Source organism: Panicum virgatum, chromosome 2N (genome assembly GCF_016808335.1).
Source record: "Panicum virgatum strain AP13 chromosome 2N, P.virgatum_v5, whole genome shotgun sequence".
Taxonomy (NCBI): domain Eukaryota; kingdom Viridiplantae; phylum Streptophyta; class Magnoliopsida; order Poales; family Poaceae; genus Panicum; species Panicum virgatum.
The window spans coordinates 48,922,615-48,947,941 of NC_053146.1; the positions used below are offsets into that span (position 1 = coordinate 48,922,615).

The 25,327-nt window shown below is 48.2% G+C and overlaps 1 protein-coding gene, 2 long non-coding RNA genes and 1 pseudogene across 3 annotated transcripts; all 4 read left to right on the top strand.

Moving 5' to 3' along the window:
* Positions 1–10,171: 10,171 nt before the first annotated feature.
* On the top strand, positions 10,172–11,562 carry LOC120660904 (tuliposide A-converting enzyme 1, chloroplastic-like). Its single transcript, XM_039939569.1, has one exon. The coding sequence runs from the start codon at positions 10,379–10,381 to the stop codon at positions 11,336–11,338; it is 960 nt and encodes a 319-aa protein (XP_039795503.1). The 5' UTR covers positions 10,172–10,378; the 3' UTR covers positions 11,339–11,562.
* Positions 11,563–11,680: 118 nt separating this feature from the next.
* LOC120660905 lies at positions 11,681–12,981 on the top strand (annotated as a pseudogene).
* Positions 12,982–13,833: 852 nt separating this feature from the next.
* LOC120660906 lies at positions 13,834–17,709 on the top strand. Its single transcript, XR_005669761.1, has 3 exons — positions 13,834–13,912; positions 16,658–16,917; positions 17,003–17,709. It is a non-coding gene; the product is annotated as an uncharacterized LOC120660906 (long non-coding RNA).
* Positions 15,326–15,903, top strand: LOC120660907. The gene is made up of 4 exons (XR_005669762.1): positions 15,326–15,351; positions 15,559–15,615; positions 15,687–15,773; positions 15,850–15,903. It is a non-coding gene; the product is annotated as an uncharacterized LOC120660907 (long non-coding RNA).
* Positions 17,710–25,327: the final 7,618 nt, after the last annotated feature.

Below are 25,327 nucleotides of genomic sequence, written 5' to 3' on the forward strand. Positions count from 1 at the left end.
CGCCGGCTCCAGCTTGTCATGCAGGGCGCGCGCGGTGATGCCGGGAGCCCGCACACGGCACACCCCGTGCTCCTGAAAAGTTACAGCTTTCGTGGAGCCAGCCCGCCGCGCCATTAGAAAAAATATTCCGCCACGGGATCACGGGAGGCGCCGCTGCTGTGGTCTTTGTACTCTTGTCGGTCCGACGCAGGACGCTTGCTTGTGAGCCGTGCCAGTGTCAGTGCCGAATTTTGCTACCCGACCCGTTCCTGTAAACGTGTCGCTGGACTACGCAGTTTCTGCTCGATAGAATGTGAGGTCCTGGGTTGCCAATTGTTGTTCGGTGTGAACAGTGGCTAGCTGAAAATCAGCATCCTGACACGTCTAGCGCTCGTTGGGCCGCCGCGTGGTGCCGGGCGGCCGGAGTCAGTGCCGTGCCAGCGCTTTCAGTGCCATCAATGGCTTTCATGAGAATGAGATCGGTCTCCTCCCTGAATCCGGTGTTCGAATCCGGCAGTGCTCCCACGCTCACCTAACTGACTTTAACAGCATTATTCCCGAACTGAAACCGGCCCTGATACGACATGAGTAGAGTAGCAACAGCATCATGCAGGCGTCTGTATTTTCGTAAAATAAAAGGTCACGGAGGATATCGTACGCATGTTACTCCGCTGTTGTTCCGAAAGATCACGCTGCGCAGCCGTGAACATTCTTCAGAATCAGACAAGCACGCTGATGCCCGGAGCTGCGGATTCGGCAGCTGCCGGCATGATGCCGAGCCCGGGCGGCTCCATCTCGTACTACGCCTGATCGAACTCGATGATCCTGTGGCCCAACCGCCCGAGGTGAAGGTGTGAGCTTTACTCTTGCTAGTACATTGCTGCCAATTGCCAACTCCGCTGCCTTTTCCGTGTAGCATTCCGGGCTACCATCAAGCGGATCGCCGCGCCGTGCTAATTAAGAGAGACCCCCCGAACTGCCGAGTTGCGCCCCCGTTCTTGAAGACGGCGACAGTGACGAGCACGGGAGCCTGGGGAGCTAGGAGCTGCGCTGCGGAGGCGGCAGCCGGAAATGCCGTTGCCTTGCCCTTTCCACGCATAAAGCCAGCCAGCCAGAGCCAGCCCCCTGTCGCCGTGCGGCCACGAGCCCTCGCTGACGGCTGTCCGTCCCGCAGGTTGCCGCGGAGCCGGTGTCCCGGAGGCGGATCAGGCCCTCGCCTCTTCCATCCACCACGAGGTTGCCCACTCGCTCGAACACGTTTGTGACCTCACGAAGCATGCCATGCCCCTGTTGAGACGGTTCTGCGATCCGGAGCCTTTCACCAACCTCGCGCTTGGTCCCCCGGCCGCGGCCGGCCGGCCGGTCAGATGAGATCGCCCTGCCGCCCTCGCCGGTTCCGGGTGTTCGGGGACTGCGCCATGAATGCACCTCCGTGCAGCGCACATGCCGTGCCCATGCCTCGAGCGTACGAAAACGCGAGGCGTGCGTGCCCGGGCTCGGCACCACCGGTCCGTCAGTGAGCACGCGCCGGTCCTTAGGGCAGGTCTAATAAACACGCCCGCTCGCCGGCGTCGAGCAGCCGAGCTGGGGGTGACGGGGCCCATGAGAGCTTTAATGCTATCGTCGCGTGGTGAGCGAATGAGAGTGCAGCAATCCGCTCAATCAATGCATGCGCCCGGTTTCGCTAGCGGCTCGCGAGTAGTCCATTCTTTCTCTCACTTCGTTTCTCTCTCACGGAGGCTTATTAAACTTGGGCGTTGTTCCCGCCTCGTAAATTCCGTAAACACAAAAAAAATCATTATATTGAATGTTTCGACACATGCATAAAGTAATAAATGAAGTTTATTTACAAAACTTTTTATATAGATGGGGTGTAAATCGCGAGACGAATCTAATGAACCTGCTTAATCCATGATTTGCAACAGTAATACTACAGTAACCATCCGTTAATTATTGATTAATCATGGATTAGTTAGCATCATTAGATTCGTCTATTCCAACGAAATTTTTTTTGCGCCGGAACTGAGCCTTGCTCTTAGAGGCGACGACAGCGACCCTCGCTGCTGAAAACGACCGCCGCGCCGAGGGTCGCCGGGCACCGTGCACATGACCCGGCGGCCCGGCCGGCCGGTCCTCGCGTTCCGACGAACACGTAAAAGACTGCTCCGTCCTCGGCGGTAACAAACTGGATGCGCCTGTACCTGCGCTGCTCGATGCTCCTGCCCGGTTGCTTTGCTTGCTTCCATACCCTGCTGCATCGAATTCGCCTGTAAGTCTTACGAAGGCCATGCTTAGCTGTATCCGTACTCAGCTTCAGTGCACCGCATGAGGCCGCGAATTAAAGTGCGGTTGACACTCGGCTCGAGCTGGACGCAGCTTCCGGACTCCTGTAGAAAATGAAGTACTGTAGGAGAGTCTGGGATCCGTGGACAGCTTCGCTTTACAGAGTGTTAACGACGGTGCGGGAATTGATTCGAGCCTGTATGCTGCAATCTGATCGGGCCGCGCCTGGTTCAGCTTCTGAGCTTCCTGCTTCCCTGTGTTACTCGCATCTGCTTCCATGGGGTCTCGACACTCGACAGTCACCTACTCAGCTGCCGGTGGCCACCAACCACGCTCTGTTATGCTCCAGCAGCCTCCAGCCAGCCAGCAGTGTTTTCTTCTCACACCACTCCAGCAACAGGTTCTAGCCACCAATCAACTAATAGTGTTTTTATCTCACACCACTCCAGCAGCAGTCTCCAGCACCAGGCAACAGAGCCCTACGAAGACAGAGGGCTCTCGACATTCACCTGCCGGTAGGCAGTTGCCCAGTACGAGTACGTGGTATCAGCAGCTTGCCAGATTGTTGCGTCCCGGAGACGACGACGGTAGCTCAGATCAGATCTGTCAGAACGTCATGGACGCCTTCAGTTTCAGTCCTTGGCGCAGGCTGCTCGATCATTCACCTCACGGTCCTCGCCAACCAGTATTGGGCTGCGCTGGCGGCGTGTTCTGGCCGTGCGACGCGACCGCCACGAAAGCCGATCCAATCATTTGCCCCCAAACCAAAGGAGCCCCGTCGTCCACGGGAACGCGCGCTGATCCCCCAGCTTCAGGCGTTCAGCAATCAGCAGTTCAGCTCCCCGCCACGACGGCATCAGATCGGCCAGCAATTCTCCGCGCCGGCAGCGAGCATCCCAGTGGGCGCGCGCGGACGTACGGTCTCGGGCGCCAACGGCCCTGCAGCGGTCACCGGCCTCGGCATCTGATCCGGGCGCGGTGGGCGCGGCCGGGATCATGGCTGGCGGTGCTCGGGTGCTCGTTTCGGAGGGTGGAGCGGCGAGCAGTCGTCGCCGTCGGTCCTGCACGCACTCCGCCACCCCGGCACACGCCGAGCGCATCATGAGGCGCGTCGGTGGCATTGCGTGCGTGACGCTTTGGGTGCGGCGGGTTATCATTGCCAGCGTTTGGTGGAGCGGAGCCACAGTTCTTGGCGATGATTACCGGCTACCGCGGATCCGGCTTTCGTCTCCGGGCGGGGTCTCGCCTCTCGGGCTCGCGTTCCGGCGGCCGGGCCGGAGTGGGGCGCGTCCGTAACAGTTACGAGCAGGAGCGGTGGAGCCTCGTCACATCGTCTCTCTCCGATCCCCGTGCGCGCTTACCGTTCGTACAGTAGAGGCGATCACGGGTCAGAGACATGATGGCGCTGTGCCGTTGGTGTCTCGGTCTGCCTCGATGTGTCCATCTCGCACAGCGCGGCGACATTCCTGCCAGGTTGGTTTGGTTGGTGCAGGCTTGGAGCTCCTTGCCGAAGCTTTAGAACAGACAACAGAACAGTACGTGGAATGCATCACACAAACAACAAACAGACCGATTGCAGAGGAAGGCAGCGCCCTTTGGATCGGATGGCACCGCTTCACGCTTCACTGTAAGAACCAAAATACAGGCCACTCAGAACGAGAAGTCAGCCCACCAAATAGTAGATTATCGATTCGCCCACCAGCGCTGTACAGGCCTTCGGATCGAGAACTGTGTCGCAAACTCGCATTGCCACGGTGCCACTGCCGCACCAGTAGCGGTAATGTTCGGGGTTTGCGCGCGCGAGGTTGATGCTTACTCCCTCCGTCCTGAAACTACCCTGTATCCTGAAATACAAAACATTCCAATAATTTTATAGAGTTAATTTTTTTAAAATTTGTTCGGGGTTTGCGCGCGCGAGGTTGATGCTTACTCCCTCCGTCCTGAAACTACCCTGTATCCTGAAATATAAAACATTCCAATAATTTTATAGAGTTAATTTTTTTTTTTAAATTTGATCAAATTTTTAGAAAGAATCATTAATATTTATGACACTAAACAAATATATTTAATAGATAATCTAATGGTACATATTTGATATCATAAATGTTATTATTTTATTATATAAATTTGGTCAACCTTGAAAAACTTTAACTCTCCAAAAATGTCGGAATGTCTTATATTTCAGGACGGAAGGAGTAGGGTATTCAAAAATTCAAAATTTATCCTCAAATATAAGACATGCTAGGTTGAAAGTGAACACAGCCATCTTAATTGTGCATTGTTTTCTATTTTTTCTCAATAGAAAGACGTGCATACAACCATGTAGGAGGATGTGCACGTGAGGGAGGTGCATGGGGGAAAAGACATGCTACTTTAGGCCGTGTTTGGTTAAATTCCATGAAATTACTGTAGCAACTTTGACCACTAATTTAGAGTATCAAATGAAGTCTAATTACAAAACCACCTCCACAACCCCCCGTGTAAATCGCGAGACGAATCTAATGAGGCCTTTGACCGCGCGATTAGAGGTTGGTTACTGTAGCATTACTGTAGCAAATCATTAATTAATTACCGTCATTAGATTCATCGCGAAAAGTTACACCCGTCTCTGAAAAAGTTTTGCAAATAGACTTCATTTAGTACTCCATGCATACCAGATTCTCTTCTCGAAAAACGTGCCGAAAAATTTTCTACCGTAACCAAACACGGTCTTAATTAGCAAATATTTAATGACCCAAATAGAGTCCCAATACATAACAATTAGGGGTAGGAGATGTTAGATAAGCGTGTAATCTTCTATGTGGGGTATCCTTGAGTTTGTTAGGAGTATCTTAACTTCTGTTGTTCTGTTGTAGGCCGATTGTTGTAACAATGCATGAGTCATGCGTTGGTTAGTTGTAGGAAGAGATCTCATACAACAAACTCAAGGATACTACCGTGTACATCACGCAGGGGTTATTCCCTGCCTATATAACAAAGGTGCAGCCTCCTACGGGAGGTTCAACGCTTCCATCTATTTTCACAGGAGAGTTTTTTCTACACAATCATAATCTGTCCTAAAAACTCTAGAATGCTCTACATTTTAGGACGGATGGAGTACTGTTTAGCATCGCAGAATCAACGCCCGAACCAGGGTCAATAAGTCTGCGACATCTATTTTTCTTCACCAACTAGGGGTGCAAATAGGTATCCATCATCCCTCTTTAGTTCAAATTTATTTTGAAAAACAAGTCAATTTTTTGAACTAAAGAGAGACAATGGATATTCTAAGGCCAGTCTCAGTGGGAGTTTCGTGGACACAATTACCTAGTCTGGGAACTAAGTAACTGTGACATATGAGTTTTATGGTGATAAAACTCTCCTCACATCCCATAAAACTCTATCCTTCTCTCTTCTTGCCATATCAGCAAAAGTAATAATATTTAATGCTATAAAACCCTCTATGAAATTCTCATTGAGACTGGCCCTAAGAGGCACATATTTGCACCGCTATCTGCAACATATCTCGCTGGAGTTAGGGAAGGAGGAGCCGGTGGGATCTCCAAAGCTCCGACCTTAGAAGGGGAAGGCCGACAAGTAGTCACGGCGGGTTGCTGAGCGGTGCGGCCTGATGGTGAGGACGCCGCCAGCCGGAAGCGTAGGGTGAGACATCTGGTGGGCTAGGACAGGCCGACAAGTAGTGACGGCGGGGGAGGGGGTGGGGTGGGGGCCGTCATCATGGTGAACATTTTCTGACGTTGTCTCCCTATCCCAGGAGCGGCTCCCCCCACACCCCGCGTCAAGTTTGAACCCTAACAACGGAACGTCTCCTGTGCTCCTCCCATAGTCCCTATTCCAAAAAGCCAATCAAAATACAACTAAAAAGTCAAACAGAATCATTTGAAGATGAACACAATTTTGTGCGAGGCGAAACAAAAAAAAAGAAATAAGCACTTTTATTGGGTCGGGTGTTGGTCCACAACACACACCTATTCACATGCTGATTTTTTCAGGCCCGGCTCTGGGGCTAGGCGGGAGGGGCGACCGCCTAGGGCCCAGACCCGAGGAGGGCCCAGCCGCATATATGTATGCACTGCAGGCATCGCCAACCAGCAAAGAATAGCAGAGAGAGTCGCGATAAAATGATAGTCGATCAAACAAAACAGCGAATCAATTGGCTATTGTTGCCGCTGCATGCTACCGTGCTGCGTTGTAGCCGTCAGGGCTCTGGTCAAACAGACCAGTCACCGGCATTCGGCAAGGAGACTACGTCGTGCTCCGGTGCGCGTGCGGCCGTGCCTGGTGCCCACGACGACCACGAGGCCATGAACGCTCTAGCCTAGCCTTGCGGGCTGCGGCCTTGCGGATGATCAGGATTTAGGGGGCTCACGGAGTCTTTTCACTTTTTTTTTTCAATCAGTCCATAAGTGATAGTGATAATTAATTCCATTTTTTGTGAGATCATTAATCCATTCTCCACTGCTTACTACCAACTACGAGTGAAAAAAAATTCTCAAGACTATTCATCTGATGATAATCAAGATATTTTTTTTATCTGAAATAAAAGTATGTGTTACTCTTGATTGAGTCGTCAGAGTTTGCTTTTCTTACTTGAGATAGCCGTACTAGTCTGATTTTATCTTTTCAAAACATATAGTCTCATTTTAGTCCTCTATTACTCTGTATTATTAAAGTTATTACAAGAACTGAGTGCATATTATTACTACAATATAATTTATCACTTATAAATATAAAAAAAAATTAGCATAGAGGGCCCATAAGACCTGGTTCGCTCTAGGGCCCTCCGAACCATAGAGCCGGCCCTGGATTTTTTTTCCTCCTTGTATGTTTTCTTTATTTCCAAAATTTGGCCGAGCATGCTTCTTTACATCATCTATGCATACAAGTCTGCACGTTTGAAACTAATGAATACAGTTCTCTCCTCTATCCCGGTTTACTTCCTTACTGTTTTTGAGCCAAAGAAGTGGGCTGTGAAAAAGATTGATAAGATCAGACGGACTTTCTTGTGGAATGGTTCGGCTGAAGCAAAGGGTGCATAATGTTTAGTTGCTTGGGACAAAACCAAAAGGCCCAAGATTAAAGGAGGACTGGGAGTACTTGACTTGGAAAAAATCAGTAGAGCCTTGCGCCTTCGTTGGCTGTGGTTCAAATGGACAAACCCTGATCAGCTATGGGTGGGTTCAGACATTCCCTGTTCTGAAACTGATAAGCAGCTATTCAAATGTTCTACTGTGGTCAACCTAGGCTATGGCCGAACTGCTTTGTTTTGAGAGTCCACATGGTCAAATGGTGCTTCTCCTAGGGATTTCGCACCGCACCTCTACAAGTTGGCTTGGCGTAAGGGGCTTACAGTAAGAGAAGAAGTGGAAAATCAGACTTGGACTCGGGGGGCTGTGGAGGATGTCAACTGCAGATGGAATGGCTGAATTTGTTCTTCTGTGGGAGCGGGTGCAAGGGGTGACCTTTTTGGAACAACCTGACAACACCACTTGGAAATGGACTGCAAATGGAATTTATTCTTCAAAATCTGCTTATGCGATCCAATTCATCAGATCCTACTGCAATTTCATCTCCTCTGCAATCTGGAAAGCAAAGGCTGAAGGCAAACACTATTGTTTTGGCTGGCTGTTTCTCCAACAAAAACTACAAACAACTGATAACCTGATGGTGAAAGGAATAGAGTGTGATTCAATGTGTTGTTTCTGTGAGCAAGACCTTGAAACGGCCACACATCTTTGCTTGCATTGCCCATTTGCTCAGGAGGTTTGGTTCTTGGTCCAAACATGGACGGAGGGACTCATCAATGCTCCACTGCCAGAAACTCAAGTTGAGGACTGGTGGAATTCTTCATTGCAGAACACAAGTGCACAAAATAAAAACAAGGTTGCAGCCATTCTTTTGTACACGATTTGGAATATATGGAATGAACGGAACAGGAGGATCTTCCTAGGGCTATCGCAGACTCCAACCAGAATTCTTAGTTTCATCAAAGAAGAAATGGCGATAAGACCGAAAGCATGTGAGGACCGAGGAACTACCTAATGTAAACATGCTGCTATTTTCTAAGAGTTTGAGTTTTATCCCTGCACTTGCTTCTGAAATTCAGAGAGGGAGGGAGGGAGGGAGGGAGAGAGAGAGAGAGAGAGAGAGAGAGAGAGAGAGAGAGAGAGAGAGAGAGAGAGAGAGAGAGAGAGAGAGAACTCCTTAGCGCGGGGATCGCACTCGGTGCCACACAGCAGAAATAATAATCATCCCACTTACAGATTTTTTGGTAGTACAGATAAAAGAGAAAAGGTCTGGTTTGATTACAAATGAACCTTCGCCCTTCGGCGACCATTTAGTCATACTCACGACATGATGCAACCATGCATAACCACCACCCGAACGATGTTAGGAATTATTTTCAATAACGCTGGTGCGCGTATTAGTAATGATATGAGTGCTTATAAATAATAAATTTAGCTCTTAATTTTAGCTCATCCAAACAGACTCTAAAATAAATTTAAAAATAACCCTAAATATGAAGATTGGTCTAAACATAAACTAATTATGGGATAATTAGAACTAATATGCTCCAACTACTTAGATCCTATTTGGATCCACCCAGTTAATTTATTAGCTGATTAGCTAGAATTAACTGGATTGAACCAACTAATTGGATAATTGTTATTTAGTAGCTTGTTATGGGAGGTTTAGCTGCGAATTAGCTACTCCCTTTTGAATCCACCCGCATCTACCTGTCAATTAGCTGATAGATCCAAACAGATACTTATTTAGCCATTACCTGTTAAAATTAATCTAACTTCATCCATATGTAATTCTAGGAGTATTTGGCATCCACGTTCGAGGATTGAAAATTAATCCTGATCCAAACGGGCTTGTGGGGACTATATATGACACGTAAGATTACCTGCCACATACGGTACTAAACTACTAACTCTTTTTTTTTTGAAGGGATACTAAACTACTAACTCAACTAGATGAGTGATACCCCTGTGCAAAAAAACGAGAACCGAGAACCGAACCGAAAAAACCGAGAACCGGAGCCGAACCGAACCGAAACTGAGAAGTTCGGTTCCATTTCGGTTCCTGGTTCTCAGGAACCGAAGTAGTCGGTTTGGTTTGGTTTTTTCTGTCGGTTAACCGAAGAACCGACAACATCATACATTTAGCCCATGAGCAATGAACCTGGCCCAAGGCCCAAAAGGAAACCCTAACATGAAGTGCCCCCCTCCCACCCGTCCCATACCCCCACCCGTGACCCCGACCCGAGTGCCCGCCGCCCCCCTCGAGTGCCCGCTGCCCCGCCTGCCCTGACCCAGAGGCGGCGACCGGCGAGGCTTCGAGGCCCCCGACCCCAAGCCCCAAGGCCCCGGTCCGCGCCCAGCTACCCCTCCCCTGCGCGGCGGTGCCTGCTTCCCCCGCCGCCAGCACCCGACCGCCGTCTCCCTTCCTCTACTCTCGGCGCGGCGGCGACAGAACGACGGCGCGCTGCCGAGGCGGTGGCGGATCGACGGCGCAGCGGCCGCTGCGGCCCTGGATCGACGGCTTGGCGACGGCGGAACGACGGTGTGCAGCCGTGGGTTGGCGCGGCGGCGGCGGATCGACGATGCGGCGGCCAGGGGAGGGCGCGGCGGCGGCAGCGACAGCCATGGGAGGGTGTGGCGGAGGCGGATCCATGGTGCGGCCGTGGGAGCATGCAGCAGCCCATCTTGCCGGCAAATTTTTTTCTTTTTTCATTCTTTTTTCGTTTTTTAGTAAATCTCGGTTAGTTCGGTTAGAACTGGAACCGAACCGAACTAACCGAAACCGAATTTTCTCAGTTTCCATTCCTGAGAAGAACCGATTGGTTCTAATTTTTTAGAAACCGAATTTCTGTGAAAACCGAAAAACCGAACCGATCTAACCGAATGCCCAGGACTGCGTGTGCCAGTGCCACCAGCTTCTTTGAAGTTTTCGCTTCCCCTCCTATATAAGTTTACAAGTAACTAATAGACGGCCTGGTGTGTCCTAGTGTCGTGAAAAGCTTTGTCTACCGCGACAAGAAACGTCAAACAATCAGCTCGTTCACCAATCACCACTCACAACTACTCCCCAGTTCCCATCCACACTCGCCATGGATCCGAGCTCGGAAGTCATACTGGACTGTCCGTTCTTCCGCATCTACAGCGACCGGCGCATCGACCGCCTGATCGGCACCACCACCGTGCCGCCCAGCTTCGACGGCAGCACCGGCGTCACGTCGAAGGATGTCGTCATCGACGGCGACACTGGCCTCTACGTTCGCCTCTACCTCCCGGACACGGCCTCCCGGTCCGACGCCGACAGCAAGAAGCTCCCCGTGCTGGTCTACTTCCACGGCGGCGGCTTCGTCACCCAGTCGGCGGCGTCTCCGGTGTACCAGCGCTTCCTCAATTCCCTGGCCGCGAGGGCCGGCCTGCTCGTCGTCTCCGTCAACTACCGCCTCGCGCCCGAGCACCCTCTGCCGGCCGGCTACGAGGACTCGCTCCGCGCGTTCAAGTGGGCGGTCTCTGACGGCGGGGATCCCTGGCTGTCGCAGCACGGCGACCTCGGCCGCCTCTTCCTGGCCGGCGACAGCGCCGGCGGGAACATCGTCCACAACGTCGCGATGATGGCCGCGGCCGAAGGCGAGGCGGGCTCGGCGGCGGGGGCGCGGATCGAGGGCGCGGTCCTGCTCCACGCGGGGTTCGGCGGGAGGGAGCCCATCGACGGGGAGACGCCGGAGTGGGCGGCGTTCTCGGAGAAGCTGTGGGCGTTCGCGTTCCCCGAGGCGACGGACGGCGCGGACGATCCGCGGATGAACCCCTTGGTCGCCGCGGCGCCGAGCCTGCGGAACCTTCCGTGCAAGAGGGTCCTCGTCTGCGCGGCGGAGCAGGACTTGGTGCGGCCGAGGGACTGGGCGTACTACGAGGCCCTCGCGGCGAGCGGGTGGAGCGGCTCGGTGGAGTGGTTCGAGTCCAAGGGCCAGGAGCATGTCTTCTTCCTCTTCAAGCCCGGCTGCGATGACACCGTGGTGCTCATGGACCGGCTCGTCGCTTTCTTCGCCGGGAAATGAGTGCGTCGTCATGCGTGACAACGGCCACATTGGTCCACATTGGTCGAGACCAATGGAACAAGAAGCCAAGATGCGCACCTGATTGCTGAATTCAATAATCAGATTTTTCTTTTGAATAATTGCGCTGGAAGTCTCAGACTAATACTGTGTTCGTGGTCGAGACCAATAATGGAACAACAAGCCAAGATGTATATGTTGTGCTATCTCCTATCGCTTTTGCCTTAGTTCGTGGCAGTCAGTTTTTCAAAGGGTCGGAGGCGGCGTTCTGGAACGCAGGGTAAGTATAATGTCGATGACTCGATGGCGAAAGGAACGAATCCAATCATCATCATCTTCTTCTTCTTCTTCTTCTTCTTCTTCTTCTCCACAAGTACCATTTGGTTTTCAAAGGGTCGGAGGCGGCGTTCTGGAACGCAGGGTAAGTATAATGTCGATGACTCGATGGCGAAAGGAACGAATCCAATCATCACTCATGCATCAGCTCAAGGGTTCGACACTTCATTCTAATTCCTAAACACAGTCCTTTCCCCTGCTCCAGGCTCCAGCTAGCTAGCCATGGATCCATCGACAAAATTGGTATTCGATTCACCGCTCCTCCGCGTTCATCACGACGGCCGTGTCGAGCGCTTCTACGGGACGGAGACCACCCTGCCGGGCTTTGATGCCGTCACCAGGGTCTCCTCCAAGGACGTCGTCGTCGACGGCGCCACCGGCGTCTTTGCCCGCCTCTACATCCCCGACCACCTCCTCACCGCCGAGCATAAGAAGGTGCCCATCCTCGTGTACTTCCACGGCGGCGGCTTCGTGGTCGACTCGGCCGTCTCTCCGGCGTACCACAGGTACCTCAACTGACAACTCCGTTGCCTCCAAGGCCGGTGTCCTAGCGGCGTCGGTCAACTACCGTCTCGCCCCGGAGCACCCGCTTCCAGCGGCCTACGACGACTCGTGGGCAGCGCTCAGCGGGGCCGCGTCAGGCGCCGCCGATCGACGGCGAGTCGAGAGAGACGAGGGAGATGGCGGAGAAGCTCTGGCTGCTTATTAGTCCGCGGAGCACGGAAGGTCTGGACGATCCGAGGTTGAACCCCATGGCCGACGGAGCGCCGAGCTTGCAGAACCTGGCATGCCGGAAGCTTCTTGTTTGCTCGGCCGAGGGAGATTGCCACGCGCGGGCAAGGGCCGCGGCGTACTACCAGGCGGTGAAGGAGAGCGGTTGGTGCGGTTCGGTGGAGTGGTTGGAATCCGTCGGCGAGGAGCATGTGTTCTTCCTCCACAAGCCGGAGTGCGAGGAGTCCTTGGCACTGATGGACAGGTTGGTCGCCTTCCTTGGCCAAGACTGAATGAATCATTGCGGGCTTGCGGCCGGTGCGTATTGCAATTTCTCAATACTCAACTTTTGTGTTGCGATGTAGCTAAACGTCGTAATCGTACGGCCGCTGTAATAAAAGCTGTTCCTTTACTTAAAGTGTATAAGTCGAAGCACTCTACTGATTTTTGTAAGAGCTGTTGCAATCAGAAGCTCTAGTAAGGGTTGGAATGAACGGATGTCAGTGCCATACCCTTAAATTTTTCTGTATTTTCAGTACGCGAAATGTGGCAAGAGTTTGAAAGAAACATCCACTGAAATGGATCCATTTTTAGTTTTATGATTCGAGTGATCGAAATGTGAGATGGAGGTCTTGGGTTGTGAATGCAGTGAACCAAAAGATGAGTTATTGGCTAAATTCAGTCCCAAAGAAACAGTGTCCATCGGTAGCTCAAAGTTAAAAAGCAGCAGGTTGGGTGCCTACGGCAGACAATCTTCCGGCTGTCACGTGCTGTCCGTGGCTGTCGGAGCACGGCGACTCCACCCATATCTTCTAGGCCGGAGAGGATGGAGGTGCCAACATTGTTCACAGCATAGGCCCCGTTTAGGGCACGTACAACACGCTGTTGAGAAAGGTAAACATGCAACGATTTTTGGCAACCCCCCCCCCCCCCAAGGAGCAGCAGTTACCGCCCACCCATCGCTACATCCGTCTATGACTTGTTCTCGTGCTCCTAGACGAATCGACGACGAACCCGCCCGTTGTGCAGCGCGATGCGGGGAGCCGACAGAAGGCAAAAATCCGTTACGCTGGGGGGAGGGGGGGGGGGGGATCCATTTCACGCCCAAGGTTCGCACCTTCCTCATCCCTGGAAATCTCTTCCGCGCTCTCCCTGAAATACTCCCTCCGTCCCCCATCCAACCCTAGCTCCTGTTCCGGCCACCATGTCGCGGTAGGAACGAGAGGAGGAGGCGGCGGCAACGCAAGAGTTACTGTAGGTGGATGAGGTTCGGATGCACAAGACAGCTGCGGCGCAATCGTAGAAGGATGCGGCGGTGCCGATGCGGAAGGTCCAGGGAAGAGCTCGGGTGCCGCTTGTGCCGGAGCAGAGTAGTTTGGGCTGGGTGGCACGTGTGGCAGAGCAGAGGAGTTCGGGATATGGCGAGGCTACTCCACCAGGGTCCTTCACCGACTGCTTCTTCAACGGCAGCACCGGACAAAGCCCCGTCGCTCAACCATGGAATTCTCAATCTTCAGATCCTGCAACATGGTACTCTCTCTCAGTTTTGCTCAATGTTTATGTTGTTGATATGAAGCTGTGTACACGAGTGTAGAACCATGATTTGGCAGTAATGGTTGAGCACGATTTTTTTCCTCGATGGATTCAGTAATATTACTCTGTCTCAATTAATATTGTTGGTAATTGTTATCATGAATTATTTCAAGTTTTATGAAGTTCATGTGGATCTACCCATGTGTTTTATGTATATCTAAGGCAAAATTAGCCCGTGGACACCGTTCGATGGGAGCTTTTGCTGCAGCCCACTAAGAAAAAACAGTTTGGCCTGGACACACTCCTCAAACGCGCCTTTTGCTGCTAGACACCGGACTCTATATTTTACTCAATTAAATTGTAAAGGCACATGAAATGATAGTTTTACCCCTGTTGCCTTTTCAGATCGAGACGCACGCATCGTTCCCCTCCCAACTCAATCGCTTCTTGCTTTCTCGGTGGCTGGCTGCACCGGCGATACAAGCGGCGGTGGTAGCACGCCGCTGCATCCCAGGCTACGCCGCCCTCGATGCCGGTGCGCAGCCCCTCCGGCGGCTCTCCTCCCCCTACCCACCCCACTCGCGGCGCGGGGTCGTGCCCGATGGGCGACGGCACCCGGGGGAAGCGCCTCCTAGGGCGCGACCTTGGACAACCAGAGCCACAGCGCGGCCCCTCCAGCGGCAGTCGGTAGAAGATGGAGGTCCCACGATTTCTCAGCGAGATTTTCCCGCAGGATCAGACCGATCTTTCATGGGTTCCCGATGGGTAAGTCTTCTTCCAATTTCCCCTAGGGTTAGTTTTAACTTTGACCTCGATTTTGCGCAGTAGACCATAACATGTGTTGATTCTGCTTCAATTTGTGTCAATATTTGTGTATAGGATGGATCCCAATTCGTCCTACAGGCTTGCTGTGCGTGTCGGTGCTTATGTGAAATTGACTAATGATGGCAACCGTGTTTATTGTGATGCCTGTAATATTCCAAAGGTTTTAGATAGGGATCGCACCAATTGGAAAGATTTGGTAGTTGATATTGCTACAGAAATATTGGGACAAAATAAATCGTAGCTATGAGGAGATTAGTTCTGACCAGAAATTAATTGATGCAATTGACATGTATTGGGAGATAAGAAGGCTTTCATTGCAAGTCTGTGTTATGAAAAAGGATGATTCAGATTCTGTGCATGAAATTGGGCGGAAGCAAAACATGCCTTGTGTGTTGCAGGGAAGCACCGAGATCTCAGATGCCCACAAGATGCAAAAGGTGCAAGCAGCTTGGACACATGGAAAAAACATGTAACGAGTATGTTTATGAATCTGATGCACCACCGCCTGCCCCTCCAAAACCAAAGAGAAAGAGAGGCAAAAAAAATGTCACAGTAGTGCCATCTAGTACTGCTGAACCAACACAACAACAACCATCATTTTCTGACCCATTGTAAGATTTTTTCACTCAAACTTTATGGTGTTTGACTTAGCTTGCACATATCTCATATATATACACACACACACACACACACACACACACACACACACACACACACACACACACACACACACACACACACACACACACACACACACACACACACACACACACACACACACACACACACACACACACACACACACACACATTTCACAGTGCTACACCATCTAGAGCAATCTCCACTGTTTCTACACCAAGTCCAGTGACAAGGAGGTATTGCATTTTCCTGATCGTTGGTATTACTATCATAGCTACAGTTTTACATGATTTCTACCTATATGTAGTATGTCAAGAAAAATGCTGGAATATGACTTATCTACACCAACTAGAGCCATGACACTAGTTTCTACACCAAGCCCTGTCACAAGAAGGTACTGCAGCTTCATTCTCTATACCTTTATGCTTTTTATCTATATTTATTTCACACAACTCTATTTACATTTACAGCCGTAAGAGGATACTTGGACTTGAAGACACTATAGAGCCTGTTCAATGTCTTGCTTTATCTCCAGTTCCTATCAACGACAAGGAAAAGCCAAAAAGCTGAAGGTTGTCAGATTCAAGAAAACATAAGCTATGTAGTGATATGTTCATGTAGTGTTGCTGTTCAAAGCATGACCTTGTAATATGTGGCCTTGTAATGTTTGGATCTGGTACTGTACTAGATAGCCTAATATGACTGGAGCATGATATTTTGTTGGACCTGCTACTTCCATTAACTTGTCATATTATTCTAAGATAAAATGCTGTTGAATTGCTCTATCATATTGCCCTGTTATGTTGTTCAAATATTCTCCTGTTATGGTGTTCAAATGTTTATTTGAAGGGGCAAGGGTATTCTTGTCCAGAAATGTTGTTTTCTTACCTGTTTGAGTGAAATATGTTATTATAACAGCTATAATGTCCAACAGCAAATTGACATGTTTGAGCAGTGTGTTTTGGCAAAACCCTTCTTTCTTAATGTCCTGTGGCAAAAGCCACAATTGAATGGTGTCCGGCAGCCAATTTTCCCTATATCTAACCATACATGTCTAACGAAACAAGATATGGCTATGTCTAATGAAACAAGAATATTCATGACTGTTGTAGTGTGTTAAAACAAGGTTATGGCTAATGAGTACCCTCTTGCTGTAGTGTGTCAAAACAAAGGATATGGCTAATGAGTACCCTCTGGAGCCTCTAGAGTAAGCAGGTAGTGTATTTTAAAACACGAGTCAGTTGATCCATCCATCCTAATATTGCTTACTAATTGCAGGGAAAAAATGCAACACCTCCTGGAGGCTTCACAAACTTTATTCAGCCTAACTTGTTTCAACAGTTTAATTTTGTTGGAGAACCTTCTCCGTTTGCCCCATTCAAGCCGCCACAGAGTTTGCAAGATTTTCAGTCAGAAGAAGAATTCTTGACTTTCCTAATTCATCAAGGGACAATACATATGTTAATGTTGACAGTGGTGATAAGGCACCTAGGACTGAGAAGCGAATCTTCTGGACTCAAGATGAAGATGTCAGGATGGTGAGTCACATTGGAATTTATGGTGTTTGAAGTTTTTTACTTACCATACTAGCAGGAAGATAATATATACTGATTACATTTACAGATGAGCTCTTGGCTGCTCAATTCAGCAGACTCAACCATCGGTACCATTGGTGCTGATAGGAAGAATGACCAATATTGGACTGATGTTGAGGCTATGTACAATGAGACTACACCAAAGTTATAGGCGCAGAAATGCCAAGCAAATCAAGGATCGTTTCCATAATGTAAATAAGTGGACTGACCTTTTCCATAATGCTTGGTTGAAGGCGATCAAATGTGGATTGAGAAGGCCCATGTACTTATATAAAAGACAATGAGAAACTCAATCTAGATTGTTTTGTGTTGATGGAAGTATGGAACACTGTTAAAATTGAAGCAAAGTGGATTACATACAACAATAGGCTCAAAGCAGCAAGAAAAAGAAAGAGTTCAGGCAGGGAGTAGGAAGGAGATGATAGTAGCCATATAGATGAAGATCAACTTGACAAACAACCAAGGCCAATGGAGCAAAAAGCTGCTAAAAAGCTAAAATATGCCAAAAGTAAGGAGGTGGACCATATTGATCTTGAGGAGTTGGATAACTTTGGTAAAATACAGTGTGAAGAGCATGCAAACAGGCTGAAAGTATTGGAAGTGCAGCAAGGCAGGGAGAAGGAAGGAGATGATAGTAGCCATATAGATGAAGATCAACGTGACAAACAACCAAGGCCAATGGAGCAAAAATCTGCTAAAAAGTTAAAATATGCCAAAAGTAAGGAGGTGGACCATATTGATCTTGAGGAGTTGGATAACTTTGGTAAAATACAGTGTGAAGAGCATGCAAATAGGTTGAAAGTATTGGAAGTGCAACAAGGCAGGGAGAAGGAAGGAGATGATAGTAGCCATATAGATGAAGATCAACTTGACAAACAACCAAGGCCAATGGAGCAAAAAGCTGCTAAAAAGCTAAAATATGCCAAAAGTAAGGAGGTGGACCATATTAATCTTGAGGAGTTGGATAACTTTGGTAAAATACAGTGTGAAGAGCATGCAAACAGGCTGAAAGTATTGGAAGTGCAGCAAAATTTATCATTTGAGAAGATCGAACAAGCAAAGCTTGCCCATCTTGCAGCAAAGGAACAAAAAGAGGTGGCAGAGAAATAAAGGGAGGCAAAAAATATGAATTAGAGACTAGAATATTTGACATATACAACCGCCTTCTGTTAATGGATGTTTCTTTGATGTCCATTGAAGAAAAGTTAGATCATGCAAATACTATGAGGTGTTTGAAAAAGAAATTATTTGCTAACAATTAAGGTTAGTTTCATAAAAATAAGTAGCACTGCTGATATGTCATCTTCTGAAACATGATCAGTTCTGCAATTCATGTCATTTTCAGGTTATAAAATCTGTCCTTGTAGAGACATGACCATGGAGGCTGATCTGTTTCTTGTTGCTGTCAAGTGTGAACTGTCAAGTATTATTTCTTGTTGCTGTTAAGTGTGAACTGTCAACTATTTCTTATTGCTGTCATGTGAACCAGGTATTATCTTCTTGTTGTTCTCAAGTATTACACATGCTTGTTTTAAGAGTCATGCGAATTATTTCAATGTATTGTGTATTCTCTCATGTATGCAACAAAAATAGCTACGAGGATCAAGTATGCACTAGATCACCATGATTTCTATGTCAAAGGATGAATTATACACCTTGTAGAAATCCAAACAGACAACTCATTGTACAATCTGTCTGTTTGTGCCAAAGGGACAGCAGCTGTCTGCAATGTTGTACTTGCCCTTAGAAGGGCTTTTATCGGTTTCAGCCTCAACTATTTCGCGCAAATCAAAGCACTATAGCGTTAAGCTGAATTGTAAACTAGAATATGGATGAAGCTACTTTTTTTACTTCACCGTTTTGACTTCACAGTGAAACCATTTTTGGAGGACCCCTCGGTCATGGCGGGCACTCACCATGGTTTTCCTTCATGCGCCCTTGCCGAGGGGGCAATTCTAGTGCATCCGTATGTTTGAAGGAAATGAACCGGTGGAAAATTCTACTGCATCCCATGTCTTTGGCTGAGGGATCAAGTGGTTGCTTTCTTTGGCAGCCACTGAATCAGAGAGGCCGGCCAGAATTGAAATTTGTAGGTGCAATATCTTTTTAAGTTCAGATGAAATAAGAACAGCTCCTTTGGATTAAAAGTGTAATCAAAACTACTTACTAGTTACTACTCGAGTGCTCGTAATGCATGTAATAAAACTATTGTTCCTTTTTGTCACAAATGTTATCAGAAGTAAAATAATGCTCCTTTATTTACAAGTCTAAGCATAAGTACTGCCTTTTGTACTGTTGGTGCAATAAAAAGTTCTTTTCTGAATAAAGAGTGGAATGGAAGGCTAGTTCGAAAGTACTTGGGATATTTAACTTTTTACCATCATTATGAAAGGCACCTCCTTGCTAGGATCATTATGAAATGCATCATTATGAAAGGCACCTCCCTGTACAACACTCGAGCCAGATCGACTTTATCCTTGTTAGGAGGGAGGATAGACGTGATTGCTTAGATTGTAAGGTGATACCTGGGGAGTGTGTTGTCCTTCAACACAAGCTTGTGGTGGCGGATTTTCATCTTCGGGTGCGTGTTCACCGGGACAAATGTGCCAAGATTGCGAGAACAAAGTGGTGGAAGCTTAGAGGAGAAGCGGCACAAGCGTTTAAGGAAAGGATGCTAGGTGAGGGGCCTTGGGAAGAAGGAGAAGACGCAGATGACTGTGGCTAAAGATGGCAACATGTGTTCGGAAGGTGGCCTCAGAGGTGTTTGGCGTGAGTAGGGGAGGCAAACAGGAGGGAAAAGACACCTGGTGGTGGAACGACGAGGTGCAAAGGGCTATTAAGGAGAAGAAGGAGTGTTTCAAGCGCCTCCACCTTGACAAGAGTGCAGCCAACATCGAGGGCTATAAATTAGCGAAGAGGGTTGCAAAGCGAGCTGTGAGTGTAGCAAAGGGTAAGGTGTATGATGACTTGTATCAGCGGCTAGGCACGAAAGAAGGGGAGAAGGACATTTATAGGATGGCTAGGATCCGTGAGCGGAAGACAAGGGACATCAACCAAATCAAATGCATTAAGAATAGGATAGATCGACTGCTAGTGAAAGATGAGGAGATCATGGTTAGATGGATAGAGTACTTCGACAAGTTGTTTAATGGGGAGAGTGAGAGCCCTATCCATGAGTTAGATGACTCTTTTGACGATACCAACAGACGTTTTGTGAGGAGAATTCAGGAGGTAGAGATCGGGGAGGCTTTGAAGAGGATGAAGGGAGGTAAAGCGATGGGCTCTGATGGTATTCCCATTGAGGTGTGGAGATGCCTAGGAGATAGAGCAATAGTATGGTTAACTAAGTTTTTTAATCTCATTTTTCGGTCAAACAAGATGCCGGAAGAATGGAGGAGAAGTATATTAGTACCTATCTTCAAAAACAAGGGCGATGTTCAAAGTTGTACTAACTACCGTGGGATTAAGCTGATGAACCATACGATGAAGCTTTGGGAGAGGGTTATCGAGCATCGCCTAAAAAGAGTGACAAGTGTGACCCAAAAACAATTTGGGTTCATGCCTGGAAGGTCAACCATGGAGGCGATTTTCTTAATACGACAATTGATGGAGAGATACAGGGAGCAGAAGAAGGACTTGCACATAGTCTTCATTGACCTTGAGAAGGCATATGACAAAGTACCGAGAAATGTCATGTGGTGGGCTTTGGAGAAGCAAAACGTCCCAACTAAGTACATTACCCTCATTAAGGATATGTATAAGGATGCGACGATGTTTGTCCGGGCATGTGATGGCAACACCACTGACTTTCCTATTAACATAGACCTACACCAGGGGTCAGCATTGAGCCCTTATTTATTTGCTTTAGTGATGGATGAGGTCACAAGGGATATACAAGATGAGATCCCTTGGTGTATGCTCTTTGCTGATGATGTGGTGCTAGTTGACGAGAGTAGGACAGGGGTTAATAGGAAGTTAGAGCTGTGGTGACGCACGTTAGAGTCGAAAGGGTTTAGACTTAGTAGGACCAAGACCGAGTACATGATGTGCGATTTCAGCGCGACTAGGCATGAGGGGGGAGATGTTAGTCTAGATGGGCAAGTGGTGGTCCAGAAGGATACTTTTCGGTATTTAGGATCGGTGCTACAAAAGGATGGCGACATTGATGAAGATGTTAGGCATAGAATTTCAGCTGGCTGGTTGAAATGGCGGCAAGCTTTTGACATCCTTTGTGACAAGAGGGTGCCACAAAAGCTAAAAGGCAAATTTTATAGGACAACAATTCGTCCGGCGATGTTATACGGTGCTGAATATTGGCCTACAAAAGGCGACATGTCCAGCAACTGAGTGTAGCAGAGATACGGATGTTGCGGTGGTTTTGCGGGCACACAAGGAGGGATAGAGTCCGGAACGAAGTTATTCGGGATAGGGTCGGGGTGGCACCTATTGAGGAGAAACTTATCCAGCATCGGCTGAGATGGTTTGGACATGTCCAACGAAGGCCTCCTGAGGCGCCGGTGCGTAATGGGGTTCTTAAGCGATAATGTAAAGAGGGGTAGAGGTAGACCTAAACTGACGTGGGATGAGTCGGTTAAGAGAGACCTTAATGATTGGAATATCTCTAAAGAGATAGCTTTGGATAGGAGCGGTTGGAGACTAGCTATCAATGTGCCTGAACTTTGAACTTATTTCTTTCTGGTTTCATCTCTAGCCTACACCAACTTGCTTGGGAAAAAAAGGCTATGTTGTTGTTGTATGAAAGGCACCTCCTCAGATAGCATCATACCAAATAGCACTATAATTTTACCACGCTACAATGCCGAATACATACATATTTGCCATATTTGCTGACGTGGCACGCCATCGAGGCTGTCCAGCGTGGATCGGAGGGAGCGGGAGGTGTGAAATGACCTCTGCTACCCCTGGGATGACCATCTTCTTCCTCCAGGCACCAATCGCACCCGTCGCGGTCCCACCATCCTCTTCTTCCTCTAGAGTGGCCGTGGCTGCGGCCAGCGTGGATCGGAGGGAGCGGGAGGTGTGAAATGACCTCTGCTACCCCTGGGATGACCATCTTCTTCCTCCAGGCACCAATCGCACCCGTCGCGGTCCCACCATCCTCTTCTTCCTCCAGAGTGGCCGTGGCTGCGGCCGCGGCACTTGGGCCGGGCACTGCGGGCACATGACCTCCGCGGCACGGCGTACCGTCCGCTGGCCGACCGGCTTGCCCGGGAGGCCAGGTCCCGCCCGCCCCTGCCGACGGGCGGCCACGCCGACGCGCCCACGACTACATCGTCGTCCGCAACCACATCCTCGCCTCCTAGCGCGCCGACCCGAGCACACCGCTGCTCCCTCACGCGCGTCCTCAAGACCGTCGCCGCCCTCCCCGCGGCGGCTCGGCGGCCAAGGGTGGCACCGAGGGGGCGCCGTGCAGCCCGCGCCCATCGCACGGCCTCCTCGTGCTCCCGGCGGGGCGCGCCCACGAGGCATTGGCGTTCGTGGCGGGCGCGCTCGCGCTCCTCTGCTCCGCCGTTGCGACCGCAGCAGGGGTGAGGCCGGCGTCGGCCGCCTTCGGGGAGAGGTAGTGTGTGAGCAGCTCCACGTCGGTCGGCCGGAATCGGAATTCGGAAGCCCGGTGGCGGCCGGTCGTCATCGCTGTGACAGAACCGCCAAGTTAAACGGCTTAATTAAGCGTAATAGCCATCATTTGAATGCATCAGGCGCATTAGCTTAATTAAGTGTAACCTGACAGCTTGTTTCCAACTCACAGGCCGATCGAAACACACCAGAAGTCTCGCGCGACGGCGAGCGCAGACGGTACCAGCATGATACAATTTTACAAAATAGTAAACAATATTAAGGTATTTACAAAATGACTTTTACAAATCAAAGTTCATATAATAGATAACAGCAGCGGTAGAGAGAGTCTAACCTGAGGAAGATTTTCATTAGAAACCAACTGAAATAAATTGAAATAAAACAATAACTACGGAGACGTGAGGACGTCACATCGAGCCCACCGATGTGAATCCGGGTTAGCTCCTATACCTGAAACAGGGTAAACAACAAACCCTGAGTATACTAGTACTCAGCAAGACTTACCCGACTAAGGGTATACTTAGCCCATTATCTAGACATACAAGGCTTTTGGCTGGTGGGTTTGTTTTGCCAAAAAGCATCTAAAATAGATCCTTAACTTCAAAATTTAGCTCCAAATTATAACAATAAATTGGTTAAACATCTATGATTTGCATATCTATAGCAACCAAGGTGGAAACACAATTAATTAGATAACATCAGTATTTATCAACTCGTTTTGTTTCATTTCCTTACTACGATGTGACTCGGAGATCAAGGTGCTCATGTCCGAGAGCGACTGACGGCGAATCGATCCGATTTAACCTTACAAGGTGGACCTAACCAACACGGCACGTATTAGCCCCGTCGGACCCCACGCACCAACCTTTCCCCTCCCCGCCTCGAACTACAGGAACCAGCCCAACGACATATAGTCAGCTGAGCCCTACGTGAGACCACCAAAAGTAAACATATGCGACCCCTTTCTCCGCGGCCACTCGACTCGCCCTAGGAGTTGGGTGCGGGTTCCTGTACTTTTGAAGCAAAACAGTACTCGGCTTACCGGTTTCGACTACCTTCTACTCCCGGTATGCGGTTAGTACAATTCAAACATGATCAGCAGGGCCAACAACGGTACGGTCCTCAATCGACTCGGACGGGGCTAAGACACCCAGAAACCCTATCCTGCTGCCATACCTATACATCATCATCATTCCCCGTCCGGTCTCATATTTCCATGTCAATTTCAACAACTCAGGTACTGTATATAAGTATATAACATATATCTCGCGAGTAACCGGAAATTACTCGACTTCTAAGTATCCTATATCTCGCGAGTGCAAAAAGTCACTCGACTTCTATCGAGAAGTATTAAGCATAGCATTTCTATAGTCCTATACATGCTAGTATAATTCAGAGAAACCTAGGGATCATGCAACTAGGGTTCCAATCAACTCCTGAAACGTAATGCACAAGTAATAAATACATATATAGGTGTCATAATTTCAAATAATAGGATGTGCACCGGGGCTTGCCTGGGAGTAAAGTATCACTATAAGTTAGTAGATTGGAGCTTCATGATAGACAATCCACCAACTTCTGGATAGAAACTAACACACCATCTTTTGAAGTTTTCTCCATCTTTATGTTCCAATCGTCCTTCAATTGATCTACCCTCGTACCTAAATGATATGCATAGATGCACATGCATGCACAAAAGAGGCATAAGCACATATTCTAAGGATGACCAGAAAGTAATGTGTGGTACGTTGTCGTAAGGAAGTAATGTACAAATCGTACTAAGGTTGATCACTCATCCTCATCCGAAGGACTAGTTCATCCTTGAGATTTGTCTTATGAAGTTACTTACCCTAGTGATTAAAGCTAACAAGGTATCATGGATATCGTCACAAGAATAATAAGTCTACCACATGTTAATTGCATCATCTATATACATTAAGTACCTTTAGTTACAAACATGTAAGACTTAAACTACAGTAACATAGGTGAAATTTATTAGGTGGTAAAAGTGATACTTAACATGATAATTACTCTCTTCTGAAATTATCTCATTGGACACTCATTTACAGAGAACCAAGCATTAGTAACTACCTAAAGAACCAAGGTTGTGTGTATTTAAGTGTGACACCTAATGTTATATTTACATGGCACAAAACAAGATAAATTACACATGCTAGGAACGAAATAAGTTGCACGAGTACAATTTAATAGCACAAACTAATTCTTACTGATTATATCCTATAATTATACTTAACAAAGTATTTTACATAAATTTATCATGATCTTATATGTAAAGAAACTATTATTTCTAATAGAACAGGCCAAACTACTAATAAAAATTATTTTTGATTAGCAACCTATATGTTCCGAACATAAAATATTTACTAGTGATAAAACAATAGAAAACAACCCTAGCATGAAGTTTTCATGATTTATCAGCAAGCATAATTATTTATGCATATTTCTATTACTCATAAACTATTTATTAAACACTAACCAAGTTAAATCAATAACTCTTGCACACGTGCACTAATAAATCTGAAACTTTTACCACATCACATACATCACATGACTAATCTACCATAAAAATTTCACAGCAAAAAGGAGCAACATAATTACATATATGATTTTATCCCTAACAAGCATGAATAAAATTCTAGGACAATATTTTTCTATCAACACATGTCATATTATAGGTTCATTGCATAGATCTAATCACAAGGATTCCAAAACATCTTTATTTTCTATTTTATGA